General features: G+C 41.4%; 2 protein-coding genes across 2 annotated transcripts; both read right to left on the minus strand.

Moving 5' to 3' along the window:
- Window positions 1-5,922: 5,922 nt before the first annotated feature.
- Window positions 5,923-7,561, minus strand: LOC105029090 (gastrotropin). Its single transcript, XM_010902246.3, has 4 exons — window positions 7,462-7,561; window positions 6,685-6,845; window positions 6,491-6,580; window positions 5,923-6,255 (listed from the first exon to the last, which is right to left on the minus strand). The coding sequence occupies exons 1-4, from the start codon at window positions 7,526-7,528 to the stop codon at window positions 6,196-6,198; spliced, it is 378 nt and encodes a 125-aa protein (XP_010900548.2). The 5' UTR covers window positions 7,529-7,561; the 3' UTR covers window positions 5,923-6,195.
- Window positions 7,562-9,134: 1,573 nt separating this feature from the next.
- LOC105029092 (octopamine receptor beta-2R-like) lies at window positions 9,135-10,292 on the minus strand. The gene has a single exon (XM_010902252.2). The coding sequence runs from the start codon at window positions 10,290-10,292 to the stop codon at window positions 9,135-9,137; it is 1,158 nt and encodes a 385-aa protein (XP_010900554.2).
- Between the last annotated feature and the right edge of the window lie 92 nt (window positions 10,293-10,384).

Genomic DNA, 10,384 nt, shown 5'->3' on the forward strand with positions numbered 1-10,384 from the left:
AGACTCCAACCTCTCCACAATGGCCAAGACCAGAGAGCTGTGTAAGGACATCAGGGATAAAATTGTAGACCTGCACAAAACTGGGATGGGCTACAGGACAATAGGCAAGCAGCTTGGTGAGAAGGCAACAACTGTTGGCGCAATTATTTGAAAATGGCAGAAGTTCAAGATGACGGTCAATCTCCCTTGGTCTGGGGCTCCATGCAAGATCTCACCTCGTGGGGCATCAATTATCATGAGGAAGGTGAGGGATCAGTCCAGAACTACACGGCAGGACCTGGTCAATGACCTGAAGAGAGCTGGGATGTGGCCTCAAAGAAAACCATTAGTAACACACTACGCCGTCATGGATTCAAATCCTGCAGCGCACGCTTCCAGCATGACAACGACCCGAAACACACAGCCAGGGCAACTAAGGAGTGGCTCCGTAAGAAGCATCTCAAGGTCCTGTAGTGGCCTAGCCAGTCTCCAGACCTGAACCCAATAGAAAATCTTTGGAGGGAGGTGAATGTCCGAATTGCCCAGCCACAGCCCTGAAACCTGAAGGATCTGGAGAAGGTCTGAATGAAGGAGTGGGCCAAAATCCTTGCTGCAGTGTGTGCAAACCTGGTCAAGAACTGTGTCGGCCACACCATTATAGACAGAAAACCAGGTGACTTCTTCCCTAAAATGTTATTGCATAATTTCAAGTGGTGCTTTGGGTCATTGTCCTGTTGTGGGAGGAGATTGGCTCCAATCAAGTGCTGTCCACAGGGTATGGCATGGCGTTGCAAAATGGAGTGATAGCTTTCCTTTTTCATGATCTGTTTTACCCTGTAGAAATCTCTCACATGCATAATGAAACCGAATAACCATAGCTAAAGAATATTCTATCCACAAATCCTACAAACCAGATCTGTTGCCAGAAGGCACAGTGTTGGATAAACAGCCATCCTCCTTGCCTGCAAAACTGTCTGCCAGAGGATTCAGCATTCTCACATGAAGTGATATCAGGGGGACCTGGCATTGCAACAGTAGTTGCAATCATGCCTCAAGGTTGAGAAGACAAGGCACCACATCAGACAGAAACTGGCTGTCGACTTCAATTTGGTCAAACTGGATTGTGAAAGACGCCAGCAACATAACTATCTGCTCTAGCTTCACCCAGTCACCGGTCAGGAAAGGCTTAAAGAAGTTTAGTCTTTGTCTCAGTGTCTATTTATCATGTCAGAAAATGCTGTTTCAATGTTTAGTAAAATCCCAGGCAAGGATTGTTTTTGCAATATATATATATTATATATCAGGGAGAAGCTAATATCATGTGACAGACTTTAGGGGAGAAATAACTTTTTGTCCAAATTAGTTTTTGTGGTGGCATCACCGACATAGCTGTTAGATTGATCAAACGTCCACTAAATCAGCTTTATAACTAATGTGTAGGTTTATTTGATGTAATGTAAGTTAGCAGTGCTAACGTTTTAACATGTACCATTGAAAATAGTTCATGGCTGTGTAAGTCGGAACAACTCTCAGCTGGGGAATACCAACTAGGAACACATCAGGTTGTTTAGTGTAAAGTTGCAGATGGAGGTAGGACACAGACAAAGGGAGAACTACAGACTTTAATTAAAGAGCTAAATCGTAGCAGAACTTGAGAACAGAACAACTAACATCCAAATATATGAAACACAAAAAATGACCGGACATCAGGGAAGAAGGAACTTAAATAGGGGTGGTTAACTGGAACGCCAGTGAGGGTGAAAACATCAATGAACAGGTGTCCTTCGTGGATACCATTTTTTTGTGGTTTAAAGACCAGAGAGCAATTCCCTGGAATGTTTTTTTTTTTAATTCTTTTAGTCAAAGTTGCCAAATTGACATGGTGAGAACAGGCTCTACTTCAGGGAATGATTAGACTACTGTAGAAGAAACTGATAACAGAGAATTGTCAGTGGCTTGAATTGAATTTCACACAGTTCTATTCTTCCCAATGATGTATGGGATAATTGCACTGTATAATTCAGGCATGGACAACACACACCTTGTATAACTCAAGAACGGGAAACACTCACCTTATATAATGCATTCAAATGGACATCACAAACCCTGCCAGGGGTGAATGCAAAACATTTGAATCTAAAAAAGCTGCCATGGGCTGCAGAGAAACATTTGCAGTTTACACCAAAGTTTGCTGCAATTAAATTTTTTTGCCATCAAGCAAATAGAAATGACATGAGGTGGAGAGATTTGGCAGTGTTCTAAGGTTCTTCATTTGATTGCACTTAGGGGTGGAGAGATAAATTAGCTCTTTCAAGGCCAACTTCCAGCATTTCTAGACATGTTGCCATGTGGTGGAAAGAAAGGTTTGACATTTTTATTATATCTCAGTTAGTGTATTGCTGGTGGGAATATTGCTGGTGGAACCATCATTTCTAGAAGTATAAATGCTGGCTCCTAAATCGAGGCTAATATACCAATAAATAAATATGTTTAAAAAAGTAAGTAAATATGTAAAATCATTAATCAGCAGGTTGCCCATCCCTGCTTAAAACAAAAAATGGTTTACTATCCTATATTTTGATCATCAATGGCAACGGCAGACACAAATGTAACCCAAAAAGAACATGTGCTGCAGAGAATGTCAAGTATAGCTAACAAATCAGTATAACGCCATTCTGACTCATCATGCATCCATCCATCAGTGGGACGCACTAGGCTAAATAACATGTGACAGTTAGGGTCATCACATTCACAAACCTTTTATGCTGTGCGATGGTAATCTTTTCTCATCTGCTTTTGATTATAGAGCTGTGTAGATCGTGACGATCTACATACAGTATGTTTGGGCATACCACTTCAGAATAGGATCTGTTGCGTTGTGAACTCCTAGACCTGAATTTAGCGTACTTACCTGACAATTAGATTTCTAAATCTAATAAAATGCAATATGAATTATGTTTTTCCTCTTACTGTTTTTAAGTAATCTATTAGTGCCATCCAGTGGTGAACACGAGAATGTTTTCTAAAATGGTATTATTTGAGAATAATAACAACTTTGACAGATGATGGATAAGGGGCTGGTCATCTCGCCATATTAGCTAAAGAGACATAATCTACACTGGTTTCTACATTAGAATTGTGTTGCAGACACTCTCTTCAAGGGCAATATATAAGAGCATCCGGGTTGTGCCTGGTTCAAGGAGTTAAATCAGGGATTCCAACCACTAACCCAGAACTCTTACTGTTACACTACTTGCCTCCCCAGCTGGAGGACATGTTTGGTGGATGGCCTTGTCATTGTTGAAACAGTGGAATGTCAGTTCTAGATCATTTTGCTGTTGGTTTTTTGGTCTCATGGTCTTTCCAGGGAAACTAGGTCTATCTCTATAAACATTTTAAAACCTGTTTGCTTTTACACACACGCGCGCACACACACACACACACACACACAAACCCTTGCCACATTACTATGTACACCTGGCGTTAACGCAAATAGCCAAACAGCAACCCATGGGGCCGGAACTCAATATATCAAGCATCAAGACATGGCCAAGAGATTTAGTTTTGTTCAGACAAATATTAGAATGGGGAAAATGCAGGATCTAATAAGCCAGTGATTGTTGGTCCCATGCATTTTAGTTCCAGTGTCTCAGGAAGTGCTGGGGTATCTCTCTCGAGTTTACACAGAATTTTATAATAAAAATCCAGTGAGTGGCATTTCTGTGGGCAAAAAAACACCTTGTTAATGAGAGTGGTCAGATGAGAATGACCATACTAATTCAAGCTGACAGAAAGGCCGCAAAAATACTAAAATAACCACTCTTTGAAGCATTGGTGTGCCGAAGGTCATCTCTGAAAGATGTCCATCTTTTCACTGAGCCTCTTGATCTAGAAATATATCAAAATGTTCCAATATAGGGGGAAAAAGATGGCGACTGTTGCTTAAGGGGACATATCGCAGTGAGATATCAGAAAGTGTGCATTATATCTGCAGTATTATTGGAATGTGTTTCACATATACTCACCTGAAATTATTTTCACTGCATAAAACAACCCAATGATTTATTGGACAACAGAAGACACCAAAGTCTGTTTTCAAACTGAAAAGACACATACTCCTCTAGCAAAGGAGCCTCACAAAGAGATCCGGTCATTTCCCTTCAAACAAGAAATGGCAAACGAGGGCGAAACCTCTGTGACAAGTTGGATGCCCTGATAGTGAAGTTTAAAAGAAAGAAAAAACAATAATAAACCTAAAAGCATTATAACAAATTAAAAACAACCAAGCTTCTTGACAGTAAACTCTACTTGTATATTAACTGAATGTTTTTTGTTTTTGTTTTACCTAGCTGTGAAGTCACCCCAGTAATTTCTTCTCATACTGTACTGTTTTAAAAGTGATATCAAATAGCGAGGAGTAAATTGTCCTGGGTGGGTGGGATCTTTCCCCCAGTGACGCAGAGGGCTTGTGTTAACTATCCCTGCAGGGCCTTGTGTTATGGGCTGAGAGGTTCCTATCCCAGGCCGTGATGAGACGGTCCAGGATGCTCTTGATGGTACAGTGGATGTATTTAGAGAGGGCCCAGGGAAGCATGCAGGCTTTCTTTAGTTTCATTAGAGAGTGGAGCCACTGTTGCGTCTTCTTGACAACATTGTTGGCACTGATGTTTTGGATGATCAGAGCTCGTTGATGCAGGAATGTAAATGCAGAGGACCATAAACCAGCTCACTCTTTCTACTGTAGCTCTGTTGTTGACCTGGATGGGGGCATGCTCCCTCTGGTTCCTGAAGTCAACAATCCATCTCAGTTTACCTACCTCCTCCCTGCAGTCTGAAGTGGTGTTGGTCATAGGAGTAACAGCGCGGTGTTGTCAGCAAACAGGTTGTGGAGTTAGCCTCATGCAGTGCCACACAGTCATGTGGACAGGGAGCCCAGGTCTGAGGGATGCCTGTCCAGATGTATCCAAATACACATGGTGGTGTCCAGACACAGTGCTCAGAGCCTGGTGATGAGTTTAGATGGGACAACAGCGTTGAATGCCGAAAAGTAGTTGCCGGGTGTTGCGGCCATTCGAAGAGTGACGGAATTGATCCTCTGTGGATCTGTGGTACAGAAATCCTGACAACATCACTTGGATGTGGGCCATAACGAGCTAAAAAAGCAAGCAGCAAGAGCCTTCCTGTTTGGTTTGTTATTGTAGTTTGAGTGTCATCTCTTTTGGCAACCCTGATAGTTTTTCAAGCAATTTAATAGGTTATGCATGCTGTTAGAAAACCTGTGTTCAGTTGAATATTGCAGCTGTAAATTAGCAAATTAGCAACTAATTATTGTAAGCCACTGGCTGAGTCGTGCTGTCCTAATGTAAAAGGGTTAGCCAGACCTGATAGCAGTCTTTGCATGCGGATTTTTCTAACTGTAAATTAAAGAATTGTTTGATGATCCGGAGCACACAGGAATGCAGACCGGGGAGGACATTCATCTTCCCGCACGACAAAATCTAAAGCACACAGCCAAGACAACGCTGGTGTCACTGAATGTCATTGAGTGGCTACAATCTGACAGAGCTTGACAGTACATACATGGAGGAATAGAAAGCTAGTAGAGGCATACACAAGAAGATTCTAAGCTATGATTACAGCCAAAGAAATGATGTCTATAGCACAATATACTCTGGAGAAAGAGAAGGGGCCTGAATTATTTCCAAAGGTACTTGAACTGAAGCAATTGCTTTCAAAGTAATCTAAAATAAACTGGCTGGTAATCTATGTTGTCATACTCTCCATTTAAGAAGAAAATAAACTGGTTACCAATGTAATTAAGTCAAAATGTGTAATTTGTTTGTCCTACCCATGATTTACAGTCTAATTCATGCCTTTCTGCTGGTCAGCATGTTGACAAAATGTCCTTGAACCCCCCAGTTAATAATAGGAAATGTAAAGAGATATGACCAGATCTGTGCTTTAATTGGTTTCAAAATCAATTAAAATGGCAATAAGTTTGCATATTTATTTCAGTTTCATTTCAACTGGCACAAAGTAGGGCTTGACATTGTGCCAATGAAACCGATTTAATATCACATCAGCAAGATTCACAGGCTCATCTGGAACTTGTTGGACACGCAGGTACACCTGTATGATAACGAGGTAGTGGGAATGATTGCCAGTTACATTTCACAAAGTTTTCCCAGAGATCTGCATCCTGTTTACTATTTGATTTCAGATCCTCTTATTGATTCTCTTCATGGTCACACCCTTCTCTCCAGGGATTGTACAGGTCTGTAGAAGAAAGGCAAGGATAGAACATAAACACTTGGTTTTTCAAAGAGATGATTTAGGAGAATAATCAATCAGAAAAAATATATCTAATGTGTGTAATGAACTAAACTGTAAATAAATAAATCTACTAAATTTCACATAGAAGTGTAAAAAACTCAATAACTATCTAGAGTATGTTTCCTTTAGTTGCTCATTAACTCAGTAACAGTTTTTTTTTTCTTGGTCCCTCACTTACAATAATGAGCTTTTCCCCAGAGATCTCAGCAGTGAAATGGTACTGAGGGAATGGAACAGATATCTTGCCTTCTTCCATGGTAGCGGTGGCCTAAGAGGGACAAAGTTTAGCTCAACTCTTTAAAACCACTACTTCTATAATACATTAGCTGATATTCTCTTAGCTTAATGAGCCCATTTGTTAATTTGTCTCACCATGAATTTGGATCTTTTCATGTCCTCTAGCTCACACTCCTTTCCAATGGTGAATTTGTTAGACCAGGTCCAGTTAGGAATAATCTGAGACCAGGTGAAATTATCCCCCTCCTGAATCACCTCTGTAATCACCTTGAAGTCAGTTTTGGCATTGGAAAACCCTGAAGAGTGCAAAAGGCAATGTTTTGTTAGGACGAGCGTTGCTATACAGGTCAAGCTATCCTGAAAAGGAAAATCCTTAGTCAACCTATTCGTGTTTTTTCATGCAGACATTCACGCCACATTAGGGTAAATCGCTGAACTCATGTTAAGTAGTGATCTCCGATCTCAAAATCTCTGTTAAAAGTTTTAGGTTTGTAGGCTGTGTGATAAGATGATATATAACCATATGTATTTAAAAACAATGGTCAATTGATATTCTTACCCAATTCTTTCGTGTGCAAATATTCGTGACCCAACCGAACAGAAACAATAATTTCCATACATTTTGTATTGAGACACAGTGTGTATACATCACTGTCACTGAAGTCGCAGGCGACATTAAATCTGTTAAACGCGTTTTTGGAGATCAGATATTCCCTGCCAAGCACGTTCAACGCGTTACCATAATGTGCGGTAAACGAGCGCATAAAGAGTCTAGTCGTAAAAAGGTGAGGCATATGTTGACTGGGAAATGTTGATGGTAGAAGATTAAGATGATCAACAACATGTTTTTTTAAAAGTTTTTTTTAATATATATAGTCTAGCCTATTCAAAATGTATTTGAGTTGGATTTACCCAGTGCCTCCAGAAACTCTTCGTAGTTCTCCTGACAATCAAGCTCGTACTTCCCGGAGAATGCCATGGTTGTGAAGCAATGTGGAACAGCCAGATAAATGAGAAGAGAAAGCTGTGGACTTCACTGTAACGTCTTGAGGTGTGGCATTCTTTTTTTATGAAAGAACTCATTGAAAGAACTGCCAAAACTGACTCATATCCTTTCTTTTCACTTACAGCACCTGACATGCACCATGGAATGCTCTTTAGATGATGCATTATGAACCTCCTGTTCAACGCTGTTGAACCACAGCATTTACGTTTTTATCAGGTTATTTGCAGAAACAATCACGTTCTTCTCAAATGTTGTTTTCAGAAATGTGGATTTCACCAATCCTGTTCTGCATTAGGATGATGTTGCTTTAAGAAATTACGTCTAAAGTGAGAAATTATGCAAAAGAATGTGAGTCATACATAGCTGAACAAGTTTATGCAAGGTTGTACAGCATGATAGACTGAAGTTATTATAAAACAACAGTGCAATTGTATAGAAACATGTTTGAAATATAGATAAAGTATATCATAGTGGTAGGGTTCCGACTCAGTATTGATAATTATGATCTCAGAAACCCAAAGTTCAAGGTTTGAATATAGAGTTTGCAGATTAGAGTGGATTAAATTGGGCCACAACTACAAATAATTATGTTAACATTATTAAGGAAAAGGTCATCGTATGCCAAGGAAACACCCACATGAAAAACTAGCGAGTAGGTTAGACCCAACATTTGGTCAAATATGTTTTTGTAATAACATCAGATTTTATTTTTTCAAAACTTTTAAGTTTATTATCAATCTGATTATTGTCTGGGATTAAAATCTTCCTGAAATAATTGTGGACATGTTAGAAACAGCGCTTTAGTTTCCTTGATGTGAAAATGCTGTGTAAAGAATTTACAAATAAACGTAAAAATGTCACGATGTCCCTGAGGCATGCAGTTCAGTGAGTGTCCACCTGATGGCAAACTTAACATACCCAATGCAGATATTGAATACCTTTATTTTATACATATGCTGAAGTATTTAAAAAAAAAATGTAGATGCTTTTGTTTGGTTATTATGGGCTATTGTGTGTAAATGGATTGAAAAAAATATTCTAATAATTGTTTTGAATAATACAGAAATATAACTAAATGTGTGAAAAGAGAAGGGCTCTGAATACATTCTTAATTCTCTTTATGTTGTAGGTCCTCCTTTTGATTTTGTTTTTTCAGGTCATATTAGAAAACCCTACTATGTATGTCTGCCTCTGTACAAGCTTCCTGTTTCACTTCCTGATACTGATATGGTGAAGGCAATGTGTCTGTGTTTTATTAAGCTGACTTCCACATAGCCTAGCAAGCAACCCTGTTACCCTGACAACACATTTAAAAAAAAGAAGCTCTCTGACTGTCACCACGAAATTATAACAATTACTCAACAATCTGACAATTAAATAGGATATCTTGACACCATACAATTTCCATTTATTTACTGAGGAAAACGATTGTATACCTAAATGTTAAATTACCTTAAAACAAATCAACACAGAGAAAACAGAACTAGAACTTTAAATTTGTATTTTAGATCTTGGAATCTTCCCTCAGTTCTGTATTGCATGCACTGTTCATTGTGTCAACAGATGCCATCCACAGCAGTCATTTTGAGATAGTTTCCATGGTAACTCCAGTCTGTACCCGCCTACTGACCTCCTGAGTAGCCACCAAACAGCCCCTGATCCGTCTACCAAGAATCCTAAAACCCAAGATGGCTGCAAAGGCATGACGAAAGTCTTTATTGAAAGATGCATAAATAAAAGGGTTGAGAGATGAGTTAGCATAGCCCAGCCACATGAAGGCATCCAGCACTACAGGGCTGATCCTGGTCCCCCATAGAGAAAAGGCTATGTTGACACTGAAGTGGGGAAGCCAGCACAGTAGGAACACCCCCATTATCAAACCTAGGGTCCTAGCAGCCTTCTTCTCCTTCCTAATGGAGAAGCCCCCCACCCTTGCCCCGACCCTCCTGGCTGGGTGTGGCTGGTTTGGGTCATCCCTGCTCGGGTTCTGAGCCGTGTGGAGCTGCCTGACCTGGTTCTCTATGGCGTGAATCCACCTCGCCTGCCGTTGAGCCGCCATAAAAATCTTCCCATAAGCAAACAGCATGAACAGGACAGGGATAAAGAAACACACCGTGGAGACCGCCACGGCGTACGGGGTATGGAACTGGGCCACGCAGGTCTGGCTCTCCTGCCGGGCTCCCCGATGCCCTGAAGGAGCATTGAGGGAGTACGTGCCCAGGGAGACACAGAGTGAGGAGACAAGAAGGGGGATCAGCCAGGAGAGGAAGAGGAGCAGGGTGACCCGCCTGGTTGACATTCTGGCGGGGTAGTGCAGCGGGTCACACACCGCCACGTACCGATCCAGCGCCACACAGCTGAGGTTGAAAATGGACGTGGTGCACAGTGTCAAGTCCAACAGGAAGTGGGCCACGCAGAAATTCTGTCCGAAGCACCAGGTGCCCACGGAACCCACCAGGCTGAACGGCATGACCAGCACGGCGACCAGGAAATCAGCGGTTGCTAAGGACACGATGAAGGAGTTGGTGGGCGTCTGCAGGCTGCGGAAACGTACAACGGAGGCCCAGATGAGGATGTTGCCCAGTATGGCCAACACCGGAATGGGGAGGAGGATGCAGACCACACACACTTTGACGGTGGTGCTCTGGAGCGTCCCCGAGGTGCTCTCGCTGTGACCTCCGGGAGCGCTGAGGTTCACGCAGTTGTCTGTGGTGGAACGGTTGGACGCGAGGAACATCATGAGGTTGAACACCAGCCATCCAAAAACATTGTCCAGTCAGTGAGAACTATACCGCGAGAGTCACAAGTGGCTTCCAGCTCTAGATTATT

This window comes from Esox lucius, chromosome 4, assembly GCF_011004845.1.
Source record: "Esox lucius isolate fEsoLuc1 chromosome 4, fEsoLuc1.pri, whole genome shotgun sequence".
In the NCBI taxonomy this organism is placed as follows: Eukaryota; Metazoa; Chordata; class Actinopteri; order Esociformes; family Esocidae; genus Esox; species Esox lucius.

What these genes read in the sequence shown, in the direction of transcription:
- LOC105029090 (XM_010902246.3), bottom strand. Translation starts at nt 7,528, where the DNA reads ATGGCATTCTCCGGGAAGTACGAGCTTGATTGTCAGGAGAACTACGAA. An exon ending in TGAAAAGATCCAAATTCATG is followed by an intron (nt 6,581 to 6,684) that starts GTGAGACAAATT and finishes TGTCCCTCTTAG; the next exon opens with GCCACCGCTACCATGGAAGA. An exon ending in CTGGGGAAAAGCTCATTATT is followed by an intron (nt 6,256 to 6,490) that starts GTAAGTGAGGGA and finishes TTTCTTCTACAG; the next exon opens with ACCTGTACAATCCCTGGAGA.
- LOC105029092 (XM_010902252.2), bottom strand. Translation starts at nt 10,292, where the DNA reads ATGTTCCTCGCGTCCAACCGTTCCACCACAGACAACTGCGTGAACCTC.